Raw genomic sequence first — 26,787 nt, 5'->3', positions numbered from 1 at the left:
ACTACCTAAAGGGTTGCGCACGAATATACCAAAAAAATGGCGAAGGACACAAAGGGCTCGTTCGAATATCTGGCACTGGGACTGTCGTCTACCATGACGTCTGCTGTCTGTCATGGCAGCAACTGACGACAAAAATGCCGCTTGCTGACATAAATCAATCGAGCCTGAAACGATGTACGGACTGACCAATCAAATAAAGAGTAACTCGAGAGAAGATGAGAAAGACGAAAAAGCCCAATAGCTTGACACTACCGTCGATGCTTGATCGGAATTCAGCTATAAATAACGGTTCTATAAACGCAAGCTTCGCCTATACGAAGTAAATTAGTCACTGTCTGCGTTTTGCGTGTAACAACGCCTGATTAAGTCTTTCTATCCGCTTGTGTCATTCAAGACGGAATTATAATTCATAGTAGTTGTTGGGCAACCGCTGGATTGCTGAGCTCATTTTCTTTTGCCGTTGGTGGGGTACACCGTTAATGGCCACGTCGGTTAAAAACAGCGGAATGATTACAACAGTACATTCAGGCGCCTGGATATTTCTTGTGCTCTGCACATTTAGCGGGACGCGACATCCAAGCGCATACAACTGAAATATGGCTAAGCATTAGTAACGGGGTATTTTTTAGTCATAATTATGTTGTGACACTCGTTCAAATAGATTGTTCTTCTACTTCAACAATAACAACAAGCGGACAACAGCGCTAGCAGTGGCAGTCAGGGATGACGGTTACCTAGGTAACGCTAGCGGATCAATTCGATCCTCTTCTACAATACCACATTGTCAGATGACCGAGGCTCTATCTGTATCTACCTGAAGACGCGGACAGTTAGCCCGCTGCTCTAGCTGTAGAATTGAACTAGACGTTCGATTAATGTCCAGAGAGATCCAGCAGTAAACTGAGGAAGCGAAGATAACTCATGCAGGAGAAGGAAGAAATTGATACGGTAAAACGATATGGGAAATGTTGACCACGCGTCAGGCGATAGCGCTGATGTACATGCAACAATTCTACTGAATTGCTAGCTTGGTATCGTTCAGCGCGTATGTGATAATTTACTTATTTGTGTGCAGAAGTACCCATTTTGCTATACACTGTTTCTTTTTACTGGTTCGCTCTTTAACTGAAAACTGGTTATTAAAGGCGAGTGTGACGTAAAGTGTCGTTGTTTCTTCCTAATACAAACTATTTACGTCGAAATTTACAAAACATTTCCGCCAGCACATTTAATTGATTGGAAAAAATTGCCAAACATAGAGAAGTGTGTCATGCCACCCAGTTTGCAGCTCATACTCAATCAGAATCGGTATACTCATGTGCGTCAGTCTTCGTCAGCACAGGAGGCCTATATTGTACTGCGCAACCGCTCATTCTTTAGAACTAAAATCAGCCATGAGAAATAAATATACACAAAGGAAAATAGAAGGACACGCCATGTACAATGACAACAAATGGCCTGTTGCGGCGAGCGAATTTTTTTTATATATAATAATGACTCGAATGTACCAAATGCCCGTCTCCTATGCTAGACAGAACAGACGACGCTTACACAGCCTCATCGGACGAGCGGCGCCACAATCCTACAACTCTCGACCAGATTTTGTTAGCGCTAATCTTTAATACGGGTAAGTAAGTTCAAACGATTTAAATAACGCGCGAGCTTCTCGTAGATCCCGACTTGTCGCATGTGGAATGTTACGACGCTACCTAGCTCCATCGATCATCTGCTGGTCAACATGTTTCATCCCACCTTATTAAGACACCCATTGAGTAAAAGTAACTATAAATTGTAGACCCTAGTGGACCAATCTGTGATTGTAGATTTCATTCTACCGATTATCTGATTGAAATCTGTAAAATACCAACCCGATAAGCTCGGTCGTTGCCATCATCAACAGACACCAACATCATTCCATCGACTAAAAAGGTGAGAAGTCAGAGATGTTTGATAATATGATATGAGATATTATGGTTTTCGTTAATAGCCTTGCCTAATGCCGTGCAAACCAAAGGCACAAAATGCAGCATTAGGCTAACGAACGAGTTTCAAGAGGAGACAACCTAGTCGAGATAAAGAGAAGAACAAAATGGCGCCACAGAGCAAAAAATACAAAGATGACTTGCTTCCTTCCCCTCGACCCTCATCTACTTATTGACTCAAACTAGAAATCAATATCAATGGAGACGTGTGAAATGAATTCGAGCAGAACTTTAGGAACGTGATATAATATAGTAATAATTTTATTTTACGGGTACCACTTATCTTCGGCATTAACATAATTGGCCGTTAGCATTGTGACTGATGTGTTGAAAACGTGCAAAGTTGACGTCTTAGGATGTCACAAGTATGCCTGTAACAGTAGAGTATCAGCACAAACGATTAGTGTCAAGGCACATACTAAAAAAATAGCGGAGTAGACAATCTTTAACAACTAGTAATAATAGTAACCTATAGGAACCCATGCTCCTCTGCACTGAAACCACATGAGTTCCAAGTATCCTACATAGGTGACACAGTACTGCTCCGTATACATCGTTTAAAAAAAATTACGGATCTCTACAAATAATCCGATTACTGCATAACTCAAAATGTAAACCTGAAATTATGTAAGTGCAATGATATCGTACGATTAATAGCATTATTTAAATAATAGAAAATGTGACGCTGGAAGGATAGTTTGCCATGTCAGAAACATCACCCTCTTAGCACAAACTACTCCTAGGCCGTTTATATTTCCGTTTAGTAGATACTGGGGTTTGATTTTGTTGACGGGGAGAACTCCCACGTCAGTTTGTTTTTGTGAAACAGTAGTATTAATAACCAAAGAATAGGATTTCTTATTTACAAGAAAATCATTAGGTTAGTATGTTATGATAGGCGCCATGAACCTTTTTATTTTTGTTCGTCCTTGTAATGCTTTAGGCTGTACTTAGGCCAAACTGAAGCTCTGCAAGCTGTTTATATGTAGATCACTGGAAGTATCGAAACGGTACGCTCAAAAGCCTCTTTTCCTTTATTCAACTTTTACTATTACTGACTTCTTAAGAAGTAAGGACATTCAACGTTAGAAGCATGATGACATTTGAAGTTAATTCGATTTTACCTGATGGAGATGGAAGACTGCCGCAGTTTATCGCCATCTACATCATCAACGTCGTACTGCGACTCGTAAGCGCACGGCTGGTTAGTACGGCTGCATGAATTATCGCGACGGGCAGCAAAATATGCCGTGAACTGCACAGTAGGAACTTGATGGCACGCCGTTAGCAGTTTCGCAAGACAAGCTAGTACGTTCGAAAAGGCTCTCTCTCAGTACGAAAGAGGGTTTTCTGACGTGCATACCAGAGTTTTGTAGATCGCCTTTGCTAAAAGGTTTATCTAAAGATAGAGATACAGCTTTTTGGAGTAATTTTACGCTAACACTTCAGTAGCATTGTGAATCGCTCAGTACGTCCTTGTTTCTAAAAAGACGACCTTGCTAAGAAGAAGGAGAAGAAGAATAGAGGTGTCGCAGTACTATGAGACGCAGAGATAGACCACAACTCGACTCGAGGTCGACGAAAAATAACCGCAGTATAGAAACAATATGACACTAGGTAGGTAAAGAAGAAGAAGAAGGCTATCTAGGACAGAGCTATGTTTTTTTTCTAGCAAAGAAACGTTCATTTTTAAGGTTTTCGAAATGTACAAGGGTCAAAAGTATAAGCAAATTCGTGGTATATCGAATTGTTTTGTTCAATCAAAATTCAAGAAAACAAACAAGTACTTTTTGTATTCCATCGAATTTTTGTGCTACGATAAGGAAGCAAGACAAGCTTCTCTACTACAGTTTCACATGTTCCAAAGTTACATCTTTAAACGCACCTTGAAAGCAAGTTCCATTCGATGAAAGTTATTACATTGAGTTATATTACATGACCTTGTTGGGGGCCAAAGTGAGAAAGGGCTTTATGGCCACTGCATTATATGAAAAGGCTTACATTATAAGCCGGATGCCAGCGATACTATTTTTGTAGGCAAATTCAAAGAACTAAGTAGCCTCAGAAAACAACTTAGCATAGTTATTGCGCGTATATGTGTTCAAGGCATTGTTTTTTCGCACCCGTTATTGAACGTTTCGTTGTTGTGAACAACGTGTTGTATGTGGTTACCTTTTAAAGAACTTCTGACGACCCCCTTGAATAGTGCATCGTTCGGAAAGTTATATGACAAACATCGCAATTATGAGTCCGAATGTTTCTTTACGCCAGAACAACAAATAACCGCGAGAATTATACAGGTTTTAGTACGATAAAGTTGGCTTTATGGAACGGCGCGTATATTTGTACATTGTACACTTCTCGGACTGAATGCAACTTGTAGATATGCTAGTATCTGGGCTATTCAAAACCCGGTTTCACATCGCGCAACAGAACTTTGTGGTAAACAAATTATAATTTTTAGCCTGACTAACAATTATTCTGAAGAGTTGTCTTTTCTCGCGATAATCATAGCCCTTTCTAGACAGAAAAGTATTTTTCCGTAAGGCTTGTCGAATGACTGACTGCTTCGCACGGAATCGTGGGGCTATATGGGCTAACAACACGAACGATTTCAATGAATATTTTCTCGAAGATGAATTAATCCCATTACGCCTATATAGGCGTATATTTGATAGAATGGTCTTGAAGTCACATACTGATATGCCCGTGGCAATAACTCCATATGCGAGATTACCAACGACCATAATGGCTGGATCTTTTCTGCGAAATACTCCTAGCAGTAAATCTACCTTCATAACTGAGTACAATGAGCGCTAACGGCAATGAAGGCACGCTGAAATCAAAATAGCATCCTCCTGTACGACTGAATAGTACTAGAGACACTTATAAACACTGATTTAACCTCAACGGATTAAGGACTATTGTCGTCCGTTTTATATTCGACCGCTGCCTCATAAGCTATCTCAGCCACTATATTACATTATCCTTATAAGTTCGCGCATCGAAGTCAACACCATATGCTCAGACATGAAAATCGCTTAATTGCTATTATGATACAAACAAAACATTGTCACCATTTTGGCCACCATGCGACACACTCTTCAGATCGTTTCGATCTCTTTCAACTTCCTTCCAACACTGCTCCATCTTTCGTAGCTTTATCAATGAAACCGAAGGATGTACTGTTATATCTTCTATTAGTTTGCACACGGTAATACGAGTGTTGCAGGACGGCTCTCGTTTACCCTTTTGCAAATGTATATATACATACGTGATGTTAGAATGGCCCGAGTGCGAATAAATAAGAACACGGCCAATGAAACATATCTCACTCAGTTAGAGTAAAACAAAATAACAATAGTTTGATTACGCATAGAACAACCGCAGTAACAATAATTTTAGCTTGAAGTCTTCTTTTCAATGAATTACGTAAATACAATTCTTCCCAAATATAATTTCGATTGTCGAGTGAGTATCTGAGTCGGGCCAGTTGTCTGATCACCTCACTGGTTACGAAAGGTGAGCAATTCATGCATGTCTAAGAAAATCAAGTGAAGAATAATCTAAGGAACAACTCTCTGATAGAATGCCATACAGACACGTCCGAGCTCCCAAAAGAGAAAAGCAGAACAAAGAAGTGAAAAAAAAAGGGACGCTAGAGTGGATACGTTTGATTTTAGGGAAATTGTTGATTATTACTGTTTTTTTTAACTAAACTCAAGGTAAATATCTATTTATTTTAAAGTAGTACTTCTGTATTAAATATGGGTCATTTTCATCTATTATTACCTTCTGACATTTTTCCGGTAACACCATACCCCATCACTATCAAACGTCTCTGGTTTCGGGGCAGACAACTGTAGCAAATGATCTTTGCCTCTCGTGGTTGAAACTAAATTACGTCATTAAGAGCGTTCCGTAGAGAGCAAAACAGACTGCAATTGGGCTATATGGCAGATATATTAAAAATCCTTATTTAAGTTATCTCGACTTCTTCCGAATAGCTAAAGACACAGTGGAGGAGGACGACGCCCGGTCTATTCACTAGTTCCGGTCGATATTGATCAATGGCTTTCGCTAGTTGTTCACGTTAAGGGTCCGAAACGATTGTTTTGTTAGTTGGCAGCGCGTCAAAATTCACGATACAAAGACAGCTCTACTAAGCATATAGCTTTCGCTTCAATCTGGGCTTGTCCATATATTGCGGAGCACTTCCTTTTATTTGCATATTGTCATCATATGTGATCTACTTTTTATCACCTATGATCAAAAAGCTCTAGAAACGGCTGGGTTTCGGTAGAGGTTTCAGATGGAAATACGGTCGAGTAGATTATTTTGCTTCAATTTGTACGGAATCCGAATGACGAGCTTTCCTCAAATGGTTTAAGTCTGTTTGGCGATGAATATTTAGTTCCTTGGTGGTATTATAACTATTCACGCATCGGTCTTGCTCAACTTTCGCAACAATTTCATCAACTTTTTCCGTAATCGGTCAACCACTACGATAAGCATTTTTACATCGAAATCTTAAGAACGAAAACGACAGAATCACCCTTTTAGGCCTTCGCATATCGATCACAAACAGCTGAGTTTATGGATCTGAAGAGGTTGCTCCTTGATCTTGTTTTTTTTTTATCGCGTATAGTGCATGACACCAGCGCGGAACCGACGCGACCCTTATTCCCCGATATATGTGATTTTAAAGCTATCTAGGTAGAAAAACGGTCAACTTTTATGACAACTTAACGCTTGAAAAACTAACGTTTTTGTACAAGTTGGAAAACTTCAATATGTCACATATTTTCTTATGTATAATTTATTTTAATTTATAATATCAAGGGGCTACCTAGTCGTATTTGAGCAAAGACTTCCTGCCCGTTAAAAAACACTCAAAATATCGGTGCACTGTCGATTGCAAGAGTATTGGCGTTGATAGGTCGCACATTTATAGGTAACAAGTTATATCTATAGTACTCTTTCTAATTAGAAGCGTAATATGATTAACTTAATGTAGTATTTAGAACTTGAATATGTTGTGTTAAGCTATATTTGTCAAACAGCCTGTACAATAAAATGCTTGTTTATCCACCTTATGAGGATGTTCAGTCGTAGCCTACACGTCCGCGTTGGGGGTAGTCAAGCTGTTACAATCGTTCGTATCTCTTCTGTGTTGACGTTACTGCTGGTGATCGTCATAAAATTATTAAAAAGTGAAAGTATCTTATACGGTCTAACGGAAGCTATCAGCAGCCGCTCAGTAGTTAGCTTTCACACTACGCGTGACACACACTTACGTCATACGTAAATGATGAATGCAATACATATAATACTCTATGCACCGAGGCACGTCACCGAAAAAAACGATATTTCTTCGGTTCATTAATAAGCAGTGAATGAAAAAAATAGCAGGCGGCGGACGAGAAAGAGAACAACAATAATGAACACAGCGACATCATCCAGAGTCACCACTAATAATAATAATGTTATTTAATAGTCGTAGTACTAGTAGCGCTCGATGCAACGGTAGTGAGATGATGGCAACTGCTGTAGCGTTAGCTCGTCTGCGCAATCGACCGAAAACTCCCACGCCACCGAAGTGGGCGGAACTTCAAAATAGGCGATGAGAAGGACTGAATGTGAGAGAAGTATATACGCACACAGAGACACACACGCTCACACACACTCTCACACACACACACACACACACACACATCACGCCTATACTATGTGTGAGTGAATGAAAGAACTAGTGACTGACTGAATAAATGTATAAATGAACGTATTGCTTTTTATGCCGCTTCACCAGTAGCAACGCAAAAGTGACTGGCAGACGCGACCAGTTGGCACCGCCTGGTTGGCAGAATATGTCTGCTACGCCATTGTCAGAAACGGTCATAAGCCGAAGTGCAACGACTAGACCCGTGGGGACGAACTTTCAACTGAGAAACAATCGACTGCAATGAACCAGAAGCCAGAGCGGCCAATATCTATCCATCTATGTATATCTATCATACATAGACATGAATGAAAAGCAAATACTCTTACCCTATTGTGTGTGAGTGTGCGTGTGCTCCTATGAATGTTAAAGTGACAGGCGCGCGTGTGTGTGTGTGCGTGCGTGCGTGCGTTCTCGCCGTGCATGCCTTGACGACTTGGAAACGAAAAGGAATCAGCCATTGTTACGGGGGGAGTGGGCGGGGAAGCGGCCTAGGAGGCGGAGTGAATTGTTACAAATTATGCGCCTCGCAGATGACGGCGACGGCAGCGACATCGAAAGCTGCAACACTTTCACTTAAATGATGTATGATATCACTGCTGTGACCGTCGACATCAGTGTTGCTGTTTGCATTGCGACCCCCCGACGACTCCCCCCACTCCAGCCACTTACTAGTATGAGCCTTAATGCGCCTAGCGCGAGTTCCAATGTTTTAACGACTTGACGTCGACGTAAATGACTGACATACAAATGTAATGCACTGCACAATATGTTTGAATAAAAAAATGTGATGCGTGTACAGGCAAATTAGCAAACAGCAGTTTCAATCAACGAAGCAGTCAATGAAACCTAATGAAAATGAAGCATGCAAGTTAACGTAGAAATGCCATTTTATGTGAAGCTTTTGTAAAATGCTAGGATTACAATGTATGGTCTTTTGCTTTGCCGTAGTGATGGAGCACGGTCTACCGGAAGCGAAAGCTATAGGTTTGGATTCCAGGTTTACCATAAAGGCCCCTAAAGGCCACAGACATTTAAAGCCTGTGGCATTTCATATCGTTGTTCTTTCTTTTGTACACAGTATTTAAAGGTGCAGCTGATCCTAGAAATATCGTACGATAAGCTTATAGGAAAAAGCTCAGCACCACATTAGTCTTGCTTAGCGGGAATTAAATCAGCGACGTGTCGCTTCTTGGTTTCAACCTTCAAAAGTCATCTGCCTCGAATCTGATGAACGAGCAGGAAAATTATCACTGGTCTAATCGTTAAAAAAATTTATTCAGTCGAACAATTTACTACAAACAGCTTGTTCACGATCATAGCCCGGTTAGTAAATGACTGAATCAATGCTGTCATAAAGCGTATGCTCTACAAAAACTAGATTTCTCCCTAGTAAACTGGTGCTCGGCGGTCGGGGTCATCTAATCCCGCAGTCATTTATCACTTGAGTAGATGAACATCTGGTTAGCGCTCTAAGTAAATTTGCTTTCTGTACGTGTAAATACAGACCAATGCAGGGGTAACGGATAGAATGCAGAAGTGTCTTCATCCGCTGGGACCGTTATTGTTAGGAATGAAGGTAGCTGTAATTATGTAGCCGATAGCAAATGCGATATTTTTCGTAAAAAGTTTTTCAGACAGGTTGAATTGTGTTGCTGCTGTTGGAACGAAAAGGACAAGGGAAGATCGGAGCCAAAATCCCGGACGGGACGAAAGACGAATTCGACATAACCTCTTCCAATTACGGCTGTGGCTAGCATGGACTTGTTCACAATGGTTGTAGCAATTATCTACCTGTCCTTCGTCAGCCACCCTTCTCCCGCGCCTTGTGGAAACGTCAATGAATGCTTCTGCATTCATTGTACTCCAGCTGGAAATGGTGCCGATGATTGTCATTTAAGCGTTAATAATATCCTAGGGGACGAACCAAGAGCGGTGGTCGAAAAATCATTTAACAGAGAAATGCACGGTGACGCTGTGCATTGATAGCCCATCTGGCGGAATCGGATAACAGGTTGAAATTAAATACATAACATTCAAAAGGCTTTCACGTTATTCCTAAAGAGGTCTCAGAAAGCGCCAAGGTAAGGGAAGGTAACAAAAAAAAACGCAACGAAAACGAGTCTTCAACGTCACTTCAGCATCGTTTACGGTCGTATATTTGGGGCGATGACGCTAGCCGTCGTCGCTGCCGTCAGCAACGAGATCAGCACAGAAAACCTATATGGGCAGGAACCGCTCGAGCGAATAGTCCCTGGGTGAGTAACATATAGCAGCAACAGCAACGGTTTCAATGGTAATGCCAGCGGTCGTCGTCGTCGTTGTTGTTGTAGTTTTAATTAACATTATCGTTAGTCGATGATCGTAGATTTCATCAAGGAGCGTACGATCGTACACAGCAGTAGACGTGGCGACGCAAGTGCCCAATAAGAACGACGTAAAGACACGTCGTTACTTACGTTCGGCGTACCCAATAGCCGCTCGAACGTCGATGATGGACCAAACGACAGCGGAACTGTCACTGTCACCGCCGAAGCCCCCAACGAAGCCGTAAACCTGCTAGCCCTCATGCGACTGCAGCAACAACAGCGGTCGTATGACTACAGTTAATGCTGCTGCTGCTGCTGCTGCTGTGGCGCAGCTATTGGTAACAGCAGCAGATCGCCCTACCGTATGACTAGATCATTGCTGCCGCTGCTGTTGGCACCGCCTTCGGCAAGATCCGCTTGTTCTTATTGTCTGCTGTATTCTCTCCCTCTTTATCTTTTGTTGCCTTCGGGCTATGCATTCACCTAAATACGCAAATTGACGCCAACGGCTTGATCAAGCGGTGGCGCTCGGCGAGAGTTTTCGACTGCCGGCAGGAACGGCCGCAGCACGAATAAAGGAAATGACGATAAAGCAAAGGGTGAAGCTTCTGCAGCAGCAGCTACAGCGGCTCGTGGTGGCAGTGGCAGTTGTAGTAGCGCAGTTTTTTTTCTCTCTAGTAGTATTATATAGATAAATGGATAATGGATAGCTATATTAGTAAAATGGATGCTGGTACGACGGCCACAACACAGCCAAGAATGTGCCGACTCCTACTATCGGCATCACGGCGACTATATGATGAATCGCAGCAGCGTGCTGCGATTAACATAGATACTTAGACATTATCAATGGCGTACTTTTTAGCGAATCGAAATTATACACGAAACGCACGAACACGTATCCGCAAACATTCACAGTAGCACGTACGTTTCCCTATCTCTCTGCATGTAATGAAGCGCACTGTGACTGTAAGGTTCGATGAATTGCAAGCCTAATTTACCAGTGGATAGCTCTGTAAAAGCCGCTCTGCAGTCAAATCGAAAGCCCCTTGTCCGCACTCAAGTCCACACCCGTGCACGTCTTCGTAAAACACTAATTTGGCATCTCACATATTGAATTTCGCCATTCGTGTGAGCCAGGTTCCGGTACAGCTATCTGTTTTTCTGCCAAAAAAAATCACGGGCCTGCAGCCTAATGCCATCAAGAGTAGCTCGAGTGCTCAAGTAGCACAACTTTTTATTACGTAGGCTAGAAATGTGTGAGGATAGCAGTTTTTACTACTAGGACAAGGCTAGTATCTGAATGTATACCGCGTCTGATCTCGTAGAAGAGGAAAGTTTCGCATAACGGCATAATCAGTACATCGGCCTGCTCGACGACTAATCGATTTCGTTCAATTAAGCGGCCGATTAACTATGGCAGAGTAACGTAAAGCTGGTCTCTGTAAACCAATTCGAAAAGCGAACTGCAATTACGTGTTAGTACACTTAATTTTATCAAGTAACCACGACGCCTTGTTGCCCGTTTGCCTGGCCAGCCTATCATTTCGTCACACCAATTGTGACATCGTCACGCACAGCGTTTTCATGTAACGGCACCAGCAAAACGGCCGTCTTAATGACGACAACACAGAGCTGTTAAGCGAACAACATTATCATCGAGAACAATAATGGCTGCCGTTGCCGTAGGACCCCCAGCACCTTTGGTTAAAATAAGATAAGTCGTATGCAAAATGGTATTAATCATAATAACACACTCAAATACTATCGACACCGAAGTAAGCGGTTATTCTTCAACGGCCGTTGCTGCTACCGCAAGTAGTACCGTTGATAATGATGACGTATACGTGTGGTGTGTATGTTTAGAATAGAGTAGATGTATAATAAGAGGTGGTCGGTCATGTTAAATTGGCAGACGGAATGACGAGTTCTGCCGAAGCCGAATATAAGGCCGACAGATGGTGGAGCAGCGGCAGCATCCACATTAACTACTGTTGCGGCGGCTGCTGCTATGACGCTCTGCCACGACTCCGCACGCAGGGCAATGTAATGGTAATCTGTATCCAAGTGTGTGTATAATCACCGTAACGACGGCGGCCCGACCGTTGTTGGTCGACTTCAGCGTCACCGTGTTGGCGTCGCGGCTCGATATTACTCGTTCAGTTGAAAACGCGGACGACAATCGTCAACATAGCGCTGACATAGTATTCAGCATTGCATCGCAGCGTTGAGCCTCAAAGTAGCCTAACCGCTATAGCTCCATCGATACATGTCGATAATGGTGACGATGATGCAGATACTGCTGTTGATGACGATGAAGAAAGAAGCGGTAATTGCAGTAGTCGTAACTGCAAGAGTCGTACTTGATACGTACACTGGTACGGCCGGCCGTCGTCGAACGGCAATGGACAACCAGAATCAGAAAGACACTGTGTAGGACACAAAGCGACTGAACCCATAGTCGGCTACGCACAAACAAACATTTATTAGAAACGGCATTACTTTCCAAATGCATTGCCTTCCTCGGCCGTTCTGATACTTTTAGTGCCAGCTGATCACAGACTACGACATGATAATCATGTCTTCAGTAACGGCAACAACAATGATCGCAATAAAAAGTGTATGCATCTTACATTTATCGTTCTCTCTTCGAACTATGATAGTACGATGCACGATTGGTACATGTGAAGAAAATGTGTCGTTACTATTATGCATCTTATATAGTCTCGCTAAAACGTTGAATTAATAATATGACGAATGGCCATCAGCTCTCTCAATAACGTGTGTGCCGCTTCTGCCTTTGGGCGTTCTGCGTGTTCCAGTCAGACATGGCGTCATTTAGCCATTTAGAGGGCAGAGAAACCTTCCGAATCATCACATCTATTCTACGAAAATAATATTTTACATTATTAACTTTACAGTGCGCCCTCACGCTGGCGAAAAGTAAGCCTCAAGAGTTTCTGAGGGCTTAGGAAGAGTGCCCGGTGAACGATTCATTACTTACGTAGACATATGCCCATACAAGGGCTGCTTTCAATAACATATCGCCAATATTATTAAGCTTATTGGAAGATAAAGACAAACATGGTTATATGATTTTGTTTTTCTCCGCGTTGGGCGCACTGATAACTCACGTCCAGCTATGCTGCTATCATCGTCATCATCTTCAAATTGGCACTTGACATTTCTGCTCATCTCACTTGCCACCACGTGCTGTCTGCTGCTCGTTGAACGCAGCATAATTTTGCCCGGTAGACCATTTGCCCCGGTGCTGTTAGTCGTGCAGTTTCCTCAGTAATCCAATTTTCACTAAACTTACCCTATTCGCTAAAAATTAATCGATCTTTATCGAGTCGATGGGCTTACATTAAGCCATTAACATTATCCTTTATGTATATATTTCTTGCGACAAACAGAAAAAACAACAATAACAGTAAATCGATAGGGCCAATGATAAATTGCTCTGTGTATGTATGTGTCGAAGAGCGGCCACCGTACCTAGATGTGCAGAAGCAACATCAGAACTGTTCCTTTCCGTTTTCCTATGGCCGGACGGCTTGCTTTCGAATCTTCCTCATGACATCAATGTCGGGCCTAAGTTTTTTTCACCTTACGACAAAACCTTTGTCCAGCCAATTTTGTTAGCTTTTCAAACGTGCTTTGATTGTGTTGGAAAAACCACTCTGTATATTTTTGGCGAGTCCACCAGGGCAGGCATATTTTAGATCCTAATCAAAGGACATATAATAACTATAGCTTAGTGTATTTTGAGCATTAGTCAAAGATATGTTTCACTGTCAATTGGATTGTTATCATTGAATAGGAGGAACCTGCTTTCAAACGGCTTACATCTGTCACAGACAGGAAGTGCAATGACCTCAGAAAGGCTTAGTTGGTACATCATCATTCAACTCGTGCATGATTATTGATATAACAATTCATTTATTAGAATAACATTGTGAACAGCTTTTATTTGTACATGCAGTGTTCTCTATAAACATTCTGTTCAACCTTCCTGAGCCAAATGGTCGGTCAGACGCTCAAAAATCAGAGTGTTTCTCGCTTCCACGGCGACCTCCATTCGTCCGAGAGTCCGAGGCTGACAAGAAGAACGCTCGCGCTGCACCTAGAAAGAGATGTCTCGGCGTAGCGGCATTCAGGTTGAAGTCACCGATGTTTTGATCGAATTTTATGTCAGCGAAGCTTGTAACGCCATGCATTGAGAACAAATAAAGCTAAAATTCGCTCAGTCTGTCCACTTGCGGTAAATTGATTGTGAATCATAAATCTCCACGATAAACGAACGTTCCTTCATTTCTTGAGTCACCTAATTGTAAGATAGTTGCTTGACGGATAGCTGGATTAAACATCTCTAGGATTTCCGAAACGACACCAAAGTGTAGGTCATAGTTAAACGCAGTACTTCGCATGTGTGCGCGTAGATATCATAGAAGTGCTCCGAGTTCCCTAGTTGTCTTTTTGAAAAGCTGAGCTATTGGTTAACAGTGAGAGCAACGGCACATTCATAGGACGTGTCTGCTCTTCGGTACAAACCTAGTCTAGTAGAAAAGAGCGATAATACGAAGATTGTGACAAATCAAGAGTTTTCATGTTGTTGTTATTAGATAGTCTTTATTAAAGAGAGTATTGATGCGAACAACGCTTCGGACAGTCAAACAGAGTGAACCACTCTTCGTTTAATTACCTAAAAGTTTTTCAAAAAGCACGACAGGTCTGAAAGTTAAAGGAGACGGCAAAGCTGTTTTGAGCGAATTCAGTAATTGGGGAAACAACGTATACAACAAACGGCGTGGTACTTAACGTAAAAACGGCAATTGTACTACCTTCAAATAAAAGCGCATTTTCAAACTGGGATCGACGTCGCTTTCCTTTAGCGGCCCCAAGAAAGAATTAAAGGCAAAGAAAATTAAAGTATGTACATACAAACCGTCTTCATATATAATTATAGGTATAAGGATTTGCTTTTCTCACCAGCAAAAGCGAGCTCCCATAAAAGGCGAACTCGTCGCTACGATATAAGATAACAACAAATCACATAAAAGCTAAAGACGTATCACTCACTGATAGGAAAAAATTGGGTGTCTGCCATTAAAGATGGATGGCTGACATTGTAGAATTAGAGTTTTTTTAGCGTAGCTGTTTTTACGACAATTACGTAGTGAATGGCTGAACGTATACGAACGACGTCAGTCTAACGCAAAGCTTTTACACAAAGTCCAGGAGACACAACCCGTTCGGTCAAATCCGTTTGCCTCTCTCTTTCTCTTAGGGTCTCTGATGGATTCATAAAAATACTGACGGGCAACGACACTCTGCACAGACGGATATCTTGAGCCTACACTTAAATTGAGTGGAACCATTCCTGTTGCCCGGAGCATCAAATAGTCCAGATAGAAACTGCAATACACAGATTTAGTTGAAGGAAAGGTTGCTATGTCAAAGCTACACGAGTGTTCCTATTCTTAAATAATTTTCATACTAATTAACGCATCATATTCAAAATATGTCAATCATTTTCTGGATTGTACGATAACTCCCAAGCAAAAAGGCGCCCAGGTTTTACCGCGTATAATCAACTTCCGCAGGTGTCCATTAGGAGATCCTTTTCGCCCAGCATCTAATGTATAAATCATTTATGAAATCGCTATGTCCTATTTTGTACCTGATTTGCCTATTAGAGAGACGTTTCAGACAGTGCTAAGGCACTGCTTAAATGAGCGGAGCCTTCTATTTTTGACTGAACTATTAGTCGACAGCGTGGCTGCATACGTCTAAAACAGAATCAGTTTTTTACGTGAACAAAAAATGTACGTGTTGTCGAACGCTTTTTAAGCATATGTTTATAGCAAATAGATATTGAATTAGCAGCCTGCTTGATCTTCTTCTTTTGTTTGCAAACCGTATTAGTTACTTGCTATGCAGAAATCAGTTAGAGATTTAGCCCAACTAGAGTGAACGCTAAGTACTACTCAACATTACTTCGAAATAATGTTTTCGAAGTTAAAGCTTCGTGAGCAAAATCGGTTGTTTATCGGTTCCGTAGCTCATAGTTCCGACTCCACTGCCTAGCTTTTGCAATCTGCTTGAAAGAGTGACCCCAAAAAGGGCGTCATTTTTTTTACTTGTTAAGCCTTTGCCTGGTGTAAGAACACATCGTCTTCACTAGCGGTGTCGTACACGATGATACAATAATGTAAGCAAGGATGAGAGAATATGATTCTATTCAATGGCCGCTATGAGCTGCTGCGAACGGCGCTTTTGCTGCTATCGTTGTAGCTGAATGTGACGCCTCTGGTTCTCACCATGTTGGTGGTGGGACATTGATGTCATCTACAAACGTTATCACAGCGAGTTATCTTGACTTCCAACTTGGGGTGACGGCACCCCAAAGCTGCACCAATAAACCACACTGAGGTGCTACAATAACTCATGGCATCGACGATCGGTTAACGATGTCGGTAACCACAGCGTCCAACCATGAAGTACGAGCCTTTGTAAGAGACTATGCAGGCTTGTCACGCACTGGGAATCCTTTTATTTCATACCAATTATATCGCTATTATTAAAAGACTCTCAGACATTGATGTAAGCCGTATCAGACGATTCCACAGACAGAAATTAAATGAGTTTCTTAAGAGGGCCATCCCACTTTAAATGTCTTAAAATATGAAAACCAAGCGGCTTGAAACGAAGCATGTCTACACCCGGTCTTGATCTTAAATCACTTCGCGCGTCTCAGAACTTAGCAGGCTAACGTGTCACCGCAGGACCTGTACCAGAACACATTCTAACCCCCAATTCATGGATGTCACTTTAAGTTGTCCGATTACTTAGATACGAGCAACTAACTCTTATAAATATGTTTTTATTCAGATATATTTTTACAATACGTTGTTGTGGTCTACCGGTCTAATAATCGTCCGTGTTACCAATACGTTAGCTTTTCGCGCGTGTTCTTCTGATGTGGCAGGGTTTTTCTGTGTTATAGAATAGCCCAAATTTGCACCAACCCAAATCAAGACCTGAAAAAAATGACAAACTGAGAAAAAACAACGAGCCGTAATTTGGCTTGGTGTGTTGTCGTCTCACTGAACCAGAGCAGTCCGAGGATCGGTCTCTCGCGCTCCCTATTCATGGCAATGTCGTCCATCGGTCATTTTACAGCCGACGGAATCGAACATAACTACGTGTGAATTCGTATGTTGCTTGCGTGTGTAAATGTGTAGATTCAATGACATAGAGATAGGGGACCTGCAACCAGACGGGCCCCTTTCGTGCCAGATGATCATTGGGTTGACGCTGTTTTACTTGTCGTTGTGTCGATTTGTCCATCCGTTTGTATCTAGGTGTGCGTCTAGGAGTTTGTACGTGCGTGTTGTAGTTGCTGTTATTGTTAGTGAGGTGTCATGACAGTTCGGCTTGTGGTAGCAGTAGCAACAGCAGCAGCAGCGGCGGCATATGTCAATGCCGCCCGTCATCTCGCTCATCGTATTTCGCAAAATCAGCCATTTTTGTTTGTTTTTATTGTTACTGTTGTTATTGTTGATAATTTTCGCCGTATCCGTTTGTCGAGTCGTTCACCTATTGAGGAAGAGCGCTTGCCTCATATCAGATAAGGTCTGTCCAAGAAATTTTGCTGGCGTCGCCCGATACAATGTCGGTCATAGCTAAATTGTCGGAGTTGCTGCTTCCTAGCGGCAGGCTCGTGAAGCTGACTTTTTAGGCGTCAACATCAGCATCATCGTTATCGTCGTTGTTGCTATTTCTTTACAGTATCCGCCGCCAAGTGACAATTGTTCAGTCTCGTGACCGTTCCTCGTCAAACAGCGGCGTTTAGGAGTCTAGCACCAAACTTCATCGTGTTGCCGGTCCCGGCATTTGGAGCCTATTTAACCAATTGTAAGCTTACAAAAACAACAATACATACTTGCATTTTGTATAGGTTGTTCTCAACCGCTAGGCTAACGGCCCAGGGATCTGCTGCCAGCAATCATCATCAATCGTGAGCAAATGCTACACAATACTGAAGCTATTCTAAGTTCTTTCTCGGGAAGTATTTCTCTAGCAAGGCTCCTCTTTCTTCGCCCGAACGAAAGTAAATCCTAAATACTTCGCGAACGTGCCTCTATCGTTTGTAGACATTTATTGTGATGTACTCTGGTAGTCGTTAACGTAACGTCGCTCTTTGAAGAAGCACTTCAATACAGCGCCACTGCACGACAAATATGTAGCGCTTTTTATGTTTTTAAGCAAGATAATGCGGTAGGCAGTTTCTTAGAAGTTCATACAAAAGAAGTGGACTATTATGCTAACAGAATAATGATAAGTAGGGACGTGAAGTTCCAGGTTTGTATGCAACCATTACTGGTCTAATCATAATCTACAGTTGTAATGTATCGCGTATGAAGACTCTACTGATCATACACCTCGTCAAGTTATACATAGACTGCTACTCCCCTCTATCCCTATTATCAACGCCATCACCTGATTTTTCCTTAGATTTTTTTGTCTTTTCCGTATCAATCGACTACCTGTACTCGCGAGGACCCATATGTCACTCGTATCCAGCCGTTATATTATTCGGCGTGGCATTTAGTTACATAGAATCATTCATACAAAAATGCTTGTCAGACTGGGAAGAGCCTCATTATGATCTTGTTCAGCGAACTATTGTATGGTTATTTGCTTCATATTTTGTATGTCCTATGTTTAGTCAGCGTTCATTAACTCATAATAGCTGATTTAACGGAATACGAATTTCGGGTGTAACGTAAGCAAGTTCGAGCACGAGCCCCACGAGCATCATTCCACTTGCTCGTGAATTGACCCGCTCGAATGCTTGAGCCACAGTCCCTACAACAATATCTAGCTCTGTAAAACACATTGGAAAACAAGACGAACACCTTGTATGATGGTACTATATAAAACAGCGATTCACATATATATGCACGACATTGTATGACCTTTGCTCTCTAATTGAAAGTATAACGCTCAGAACGTAGCTGATATCATTAAGTTTCAAATGCACTTATACCCCCCTTTTCTACTGTCTAGCCAACAAGCAATAAAGGTTAGAAACGATTTTTTGTCTCATCGATGCCGCTAACGTGAGTAGAACCCAAGCCGATCACCGTTACGCTGTTAATGCTGTAAACTCCATCCATACGATGAGCAGGCAGACCAACAATTGAGCTAGACAACGGTGCGGCCACAGGTTGGCAAGTTGATCATCTAATTGCTACAGTGTTATAATGAGCAAAGTACGTACCAAGTTATCTACGTACAAGCATCAGTTTATCCCTTGACCACCAGTTCGTTAGTAACCGATGCTTACGATCACGACAAGGACATTAAATGTATGTTTTACGTTTGATACTTAAATCTTTGACGGCTGGCTGGCCATGTGACACAGTGTGTCTACGCCCGGATTCGAAACTAGACTACCATGTCCCTAAATTTAGTAGGCAAACACGTGGACACTGCACCGTAACAAGGACAAAACGGCAAAGGCATATGGTTCGTCTAGTTAGTACTATTCAATTGATGACCTGCCCGTATCTACAGTAATAGATATGAGTAACACTATTGCGGAAAAGCGTACGACAATGACAATGGCATGTGTTCGTTACAATCAGTGCCCCTTCGTATCAGATCATCGATTGGATTCGTTTCTAAATATACACGTGTTTACGGTTTGCTTACCATCATTAGCGACAGCTTGTCTGGGTAACCTGCCGAGTCGAGGAGGTTTCCCAGATCCACACCGGTTTTCATCATCGGACCCCTGTTGGGGTGAGTTATCACCCCAAAAAGCGAAAGAGTGCTTTTTCTACACAGGATCCAATGATCGATTCACTGGGCCGCAGAAACAAAAGACAGTGCCGTCGTTGGTCCCGTGTTTTGTCGTCCGGTTTGCAACAACAAGAACACCAACACCAGTAATTCACACTGAGAACGAATCTGTTTAACACCGACTGAAGAGAGAGCAGGATAAGGGAGAAAACAGAAAGCACACAAGATCACGCAGAGTCACGCTGCTTCGCCAACAGCAAATTGTCGTCGTCGCTTGAGACGTTGTATCCATCGGATCGGTTGTTCGATCGCTTTATGTACTAACTGCGGTTATAATTTATCTCCAAAGGTAAGCACTACACGATCTGCACAACAAAACAAACGGAACTCCGTTTAAGACACCCTCCCATAATGAACTCAGGCTAGTAATCATAGAACCACGTTTAAACACGTCAAAGCTTCGAACGAATTTTGCACCGCGATGAAAGCGTTAGAGAAATAACCTTCGTTGTATTATATACTCTTATAGCCAGCTTCTTTGTTCATTTAGTAACGAACTCGGTGGCTAGATGCAGCTCGAACTATGCGGTTAGAATGCACAGTCAAGGGTTAAACAACGACAATTAAAAACTTAACAAGCCTCCTCTATTTTTCTCCTTGTTATGGCATGGCACAAGTTTAAGGTTTGCGCGGTGGAAGCTTGAGTATTTCCCGCCTCGATGAAACCGAACAGGTTATTCAATTGAACAGAGTTGGTTACCATTTACCCCGTTAACACGCAATGCTACGGCGCTTACAATAAAACTCGTCATCTTTCCGGCATTTCGTGAAGAGCTCTCATCTGCGCTATCATCGAAGCCATGCGAACATGCAACACAAGATGCGAAGAGCGACCAACGGTAGCTCGGAGAGGGTCGCGGTCACTCCCTTTCCTTGATAGTTTGGTCCCGCCTCCAAAGTGCATCGGGATTCGGACCGCCAGCACAGGGTTTCGACAAGCGCAGCACAATACAACACAGCAGAGACACTGTCAGTCAGTCTGCTTCGTTCGTGCAGTTACCGAAGTCGACCTGTTTCCTCCGAAGCTGCTTCGACTATGAGGTCGGTTTAGATCCCGCGCGGCACGATTCGACCAGTATTCAATATAACTCATACGTACAACCCGGACGCCAGACTCCGCTGTCGATATCACCTTTGCTGCATGCCATTTAAACATATACATACAATGACAAACTTGCTATACTGAACTTGTTTCGTGGACCTCATGGAAACAACTGTTCCGATCTTACGCAGGTCAAGTTAGATGAGCCTGTCGAATCCTAACGAACTAGTAGCCTACAATTTGAGGCAAGTCGTAGGTGATCTTTTTTATTTTTTCCTATGGGAAAACGTAGCTTCAGATTTAAAACGTCTTTAATCGAATTCGTTTTCTAACATCGTCTATCCTTTATGTCTCGGCAGATCTGACTTTAGATTCCTCGGCATCTGCGTACAGAGCTACTTGCTATCAAACATGCGCAAACCACTAAAACTAGAGAACGAGTTTCAATAGTTTTATCGTATATTAGATAATGGACCAACGTAAAGTTCTCATATATATATATATATATATATATATATATAAGAAGCAGCTTCGTGCTCTGAGTTTTCTATGTTTGTAGCATCCTCTTTTTGGGTTTGATGTTGCAGAGAACGAAGCTTTTTTTTGGGGCGCATCGTTTCCGACATGACACGGACTATTTGGTACCTCAGGCTCTATACCTTTCAACTCACATAAATACCACTCTTTGATTTCTTCTTCTTCTTCTTATTTAGTCCTTGCTCAAATACCGTAACACGCAATGCTGGTAAACGTAAAGGATGAAAACGTATCATCGTTGCACGGAAAACTGAGACTCGCGCGAGAAGAGCAACTACCCTGGTTTGCCACATCGGAAAGACAGGCGTAGTAACAGCCATCTTCGGCGATACGATCATAGATTTTTGTCAAATGTCCATTAAGCAGGATGCATTCGATTTTTTAGGAGTGTTTACGCGACTCGTCCTTAGTACTCTATAAGAGCAATACTGAATGAAGAGGTTATCGCTTGGTATGTCATAGTGAGGTCAAACGAGCGTCATCCGCGTCCCGTTCATCAGTAGTCCGAATGTTTCCATCTATATTTTCTTAATGTTGATACAATCATCGATTATTGTTGATTTTTGGTATACACGTATCCTGATCCACCTACATAGATATATATAAGTGATGGACTATTGAAAATCTTCAACGTTTACAACTAACGAATAGCATCAAATTGGAACGTGAATGCTCGGCCGTCATACAACGGCGGACTTAGACGCAAGCCATGGTACTGACCGTATAAGACTATTTTCAAAAAAGCGCCTCGTAGTTTTATCGCACTTATCTAGTAAAAAGCAAAATTAAATTACAATATACAATATATACACAAATGGTAAATTACAACACTGAAGAACGGGGTCTTATCGAAGATCGTTGCTATATGTTAGGTAAATTAGGACTCTGGGGGTGATCGTTCCTAAATGAAAGTGTTACTCTTTGTAAATTTATATTTAGTGATATATTTAGATACTTTTAGTGAAGTATCGCTGGTCAGTGCGGTAGCATGATCGTACCGGTAGAATGATCCGAAGCACACTGTTGAAACCAACATTAACTCGTTGAATCTTCGAAGTCAACTATTTATCTGCTAGAACGTTGATGCAATTCGGCGACAATATAGATCATGGCGATAAGTCACAGTACCCACTATAAAAATAGCAGGCTAATGTCTACCTCGGGGTATCGGTCCGAATATCTAACGGAAACATATGAATTTTTCGCAATAACAAAAGATTAGTTCGACGTTACTGTATCAAAAAAATATTAAAATTAAAAATATCTGTAAGGCAAATCGAAGCATTTATGCGGATGGGTGGATGCTGTGGTCGATAGGTGTATTATTGTCGCCATTGTTGTTGGCGGTCTTGATTGCAACGTTGTTATATGGCTAGACAGTATCTTAACTAATCTGCAGCAGCAGCAGCAATGGCAGCGGTTCCAATCACAGCATCGTGTTTGCGGTGTTCGTGCTCGATCAAGTCGTTGTCGAGAAACTTGGAAAGTAACGAGCGCCCTGTCTTCTCTATACAGGCGATGAGTGCCATTAGAACCGCAATCGTCGGATCAGCAAAAGCAATAATAACGACAGCTGAGAAGTCTGACGGCGGGCGCAGCGGCGATGGTTGTGACATTGCTGGATGGATGAACTGGGCATAAGAAGTAACTAGCTCTAAACCTTTCTACGCGACTACTACGACATAAACAAGAAGCACAAGGAGAAGCAAAGAAGTGCTCATTAGGACAATCGCTGCTTCCACAACTTGTAATTATTTCATTCAACAGAAGAATATAAACGCACCATTCCGTACTTCTACAAAGAAAGGAGGAAAGCAGGGGATGCAAGTTCTCTGATCTTGACACGTGAAACAACGGGCACAAGCGTCGTCCTTTTATTCAGTCTGGCTTCTTTGAGACCGGATGACTGACTGATCGCTTGCCTCTACGGTTTCGCGCTACTTGAAATAAAAACTGGGCCAATTCATTATGGTTTGCTGGAAAGAGAAGAAAAGGCGAGAAAGAGAGACGGCTGGAATGGCATGAAATACTACGTATACAGACGATCACGAGATCGGTGAAGATAAGACAGGTAGGTTGTAAGTGATTTGTCTTGGTATTCTGTAATCCTTGAAAAGTGTACTATGCCTATGGTCCTCAGCTAGCAATGTGCCACCATTAGCAGCATACATATGCGACCATAATGGCACAGCTAGCTAATGTCCAACAGTTTTGTTTATATCAAGGTATTTGTCCCTTTTATGTAGGTTCCTCTGACGAAACTCCTAAACGTAACCTAATTCACTTTAACTGAAATTTAAGGTAGGTAATATTTTTGATAAATATTTGTATTATCCTATCATTTGTATTAATCATTCAGATCCAGCTTGATTGAAACAATCAACAGGAAACGTATTTTCACTCATTTTATTCGATTTGTCAGAATTTAGAATTTCAGCCATTGAAAAATATATTAAGACCATCAGTATTCCTCATCACACAGGAGGTTTTTAGAAAAATTTAGCTGGCAAGATTTCCAATGAAACATTTTAGTGCATAGTGGTTTCTTTTTGTGTATGTATTTTTATGTAATATATATACACATAGACGTATATAGAAAGAAGTTTTAGTAGACGGTAAACTAAATTGGTTATAATGGCAGTTGGAGATACGATCTTAATGTTCCCATAGTTACTTATGGTAATTAAACTAATGATAATGTTAAAGTTGAACGGTAGAAAGCCTTATCATATATAAGATTGGCTGGCTGTATTGATTAATAGAGCAACCAATATAAAAGACTGGCTTTTGGCTCGGCCAGAAAGAACATGGGGATCGTCGCCGATGGCGTCGATGGGCGACCAAGCTTTGTGTCGCCGATATCCTGACGCAGCCGCATTCGACTTAAGGTCTAAGGAAAATGGGTTGTATGTATGCATAAAGAGGCTGTATCAATTATAGATACCTTTATCTGTGCATCGAGACAGTGAGTTCGTTTTAGATGCTTTCCGAGGCATTGGAAGCTCAAAATGTATTAATATTACCATTGATCGGTTTTGTTTACTTACACGTAACGCGGGTGGGTAATCATTACCACCACTGAAAGCATTAGATAATTGTATTGTTTCAGTTGCCAGCTTGAGGAACAACTTCTAATTGTGCAAAAAATAACCGGCGTACAAAAGCCTAAAGTCTCAGCTCTCCAACGACAACTCAGCAACAACTTTATGAAAAAAAAAAAGACACCGACCAAAAAACCTGGAAGATGGGGCATTTGTTTGTTAGGAAATACTAGATACTGCTAAGGTATCTACTTTTTCTTTTAATTCTAAAAGAGTGCCGTTTTATTGTATTAGCACAAAAAAGCAGGAATGGCGATCAAACAAGAAGTTTAGTAAGCGTCTCTTTTACCTAGATTTGGCACGGATCTATTTCTTCAGATTACGACGGTAGCATAAGGGATCACCCTTATTATCAGGTATATAAATACTCTTATGTAGACTCGGCAATTGGAGCCAAATAAGTCTATGTCCAAATGCTGCTAGATATTCCATTACACGCTATGTGCTTTAGCGTATATATATATGGATACATAGTTTAAACGGGATAATTTCGTATTAAAAAAAGCTGAACGTTTTTCTTCTGTGGTAAAGTCGTGCGTTTGAAAGCACTTAAAGCATTTTTCCACATCCTTGGACATTTATCACTGGAGGCGCTAGCCCCTGGCATTTCCCCTGGCTTACATAAACACCCATGGTGCACTCAACGTTAACTGCACCAAAGTGTTATTCGTTTGTATTGTTATAATGAATCATACTATATTATGATTGCTATATGTACGCTACATGGACAACTTGTTTACGTATTTAGCTAAATGCCAAAGTGATAAGATAACGGCATGAAGTTTTGTTAGAGATAAACAAAAACTACAGAGTTAATAGATGAAACACTTGGTAGAACTGCGCAAAGCAAAACATCATGTGATGCAAGTTACTGTTGTCGCCGGAGGCCCGCCTCGCGGCGGGATTATAAAATTTAACCTTTCGACTTCCTCTAGAGGACATATAATATGCCGTTTTAGCTACTGACTCCCATTCAGACTAAGCAAATCTATCCAGGACACTTCATCCGTTATTGGAATTTTAGGGCAGAAGAGGAAATATAGAAGTAACTTCGTAGTTTTTAAGCGTTTCTTACTAAAGTTCAAGTGTATCTATTCTGTCTTATAACTAATGTAACTGTAGGACGATGGCGCGCAGTACATTCTGTAATCATTATGAGGGTGATTTAGGACAAAGCCTACTCATAGATGGATCGCTGGGATATTGCAAACATTTGCTCTGCTATTACAAAACGACACGGACGCAAACCTTATCGTAAGAGCCTTAGCACGTATTGCTCGGCAGCGTTGCAGAAACTACAATTGTATTGCAGTACAGAGTGTGAGTTTTAGGCATACGGAAGAAGTTTGACATATATTTACCGGTTTCGAGAAATCGTCACAATCTTCACTCAGTTATACGCATTTAAGTAATAATAAAATAAATCCTTTATCTGTACGTACTTAGAAAAGTGCAAAAGATTAAATACGTGCACACCGTGCCAACAATCTCGAAGCGGCAGAACAGCGCAGTAACGTAAAAAAGGCTCGGACAACTATTTACTGAGACGGAGGCAGAGCGAAAGTGCAATAAGATAACAAAATGACTGCCAGCGAGCTTGTGTAGAACAACAGAACAACAAAAACAATAAAGACTTTGGTCTTAAAATGTAGATGATCTGCAATGAAAGTATTCAGTTTTCCATCTTTATTATGTACCGATGAATAGTTCATTTACAAGAACGGATGAAATAAAGCGTGAGAAAGAAAATTATGTAAATACATTTTGGTGCTTATGGGAAAAAATGGTCGGGTATTGCACGTGTGTAGCGGTGTTTCTTAGCATATCAGTCGAGTGGCGACAACCACTTGCCTAGTTATAATATCGTAACACACGAAGATCAGTGAATCCGAAACAACCCATATACGTACGCTTGTTTGCTTTAACTTCAAACCAATATTCAAGTTTAATCCGCTGCCTAAATAATCCATTTTAATTGATTCGCAGTGAAACTGCCTTCAACGAGGTTGCCTGTGACGTTCCAAGTTCATTGTTTAATTCACTACGGAGGGTGCGCACACTGCAGGTAGCCCTATCAGCACACAGTCAGTCGTCATATTTAGCAAAAACGATCTGACCTAGGATAGTCTGACCAGTTGGCAGCTGGCGTGGAACTGAAAGGTTTCTGGTCCTACTCCTGCAAGGCACGGACGAATCTATTATAAAAAAATATACCTTCCGACCT

At 41.6% G+C, this 26,787-nt stretch overlaps 1 protein-coding gene and 1 long non-coding RNA gene across 3 annotated transcripts in view; one reads left to right on the top strand and one right to left on the bottom strand.

Moving 5' to 3' along the window:
- Positions 1-26,787, bottom strand: part of TfAP-2 (transcription factor AP-2) — a 174,794-nt gene that overhangs the window by 41,338 nt on the left and 106,669 nt on the right. The window contains exon 1 of one of the 2 annotated variants that reach the window (XM_022790330.2): positions 19,734-20,636. The exons of the other annotated variant lie outside the window; for it this stretch is intronic. Within the exon in view, the coding sequence (XP_022646065.1) occupies positions 19,734-19,808 (75 nt within the window). The 5' untranslated portion in view covers positions 19,809-20,636. Of the gene's footprint in view, positions 1-19,733; positions 20,637-26,787 lie in introns of those variants that run through there. 2 annotated transcript variants of the gene reach the window in all.
- LOC147757730 (uncharacterized) lies at positions 1,638-26,295 on the top strand. The gene is made up of 4 exons (XR_015320446.1): positions 1,638-1,929; positions 22,978-23,533; positions 23,709-23,763; positions 24,572-26,295. It is a non-coding gene; the product is annotated as an uncharacterized LOC147757730 (long non-coding RNA).

This window comes from Varroa destructor, unplaced genomic scaffold (assembly GCF_002443255.2).
Source record: "Varroa destructor unplaced genomic scaffold, Vdes_3.0 BEIS01000002.1, whole genome shotgun sequence".
NCBI lineage: Eukaryota > Metazoa > Arthropoda > Arachnida > Mesostigmata > Varroidae > Varroa > Varroa destructor.
This window is presented reverse-complemented; position numbering and strand designations above follow the sequence as displayed.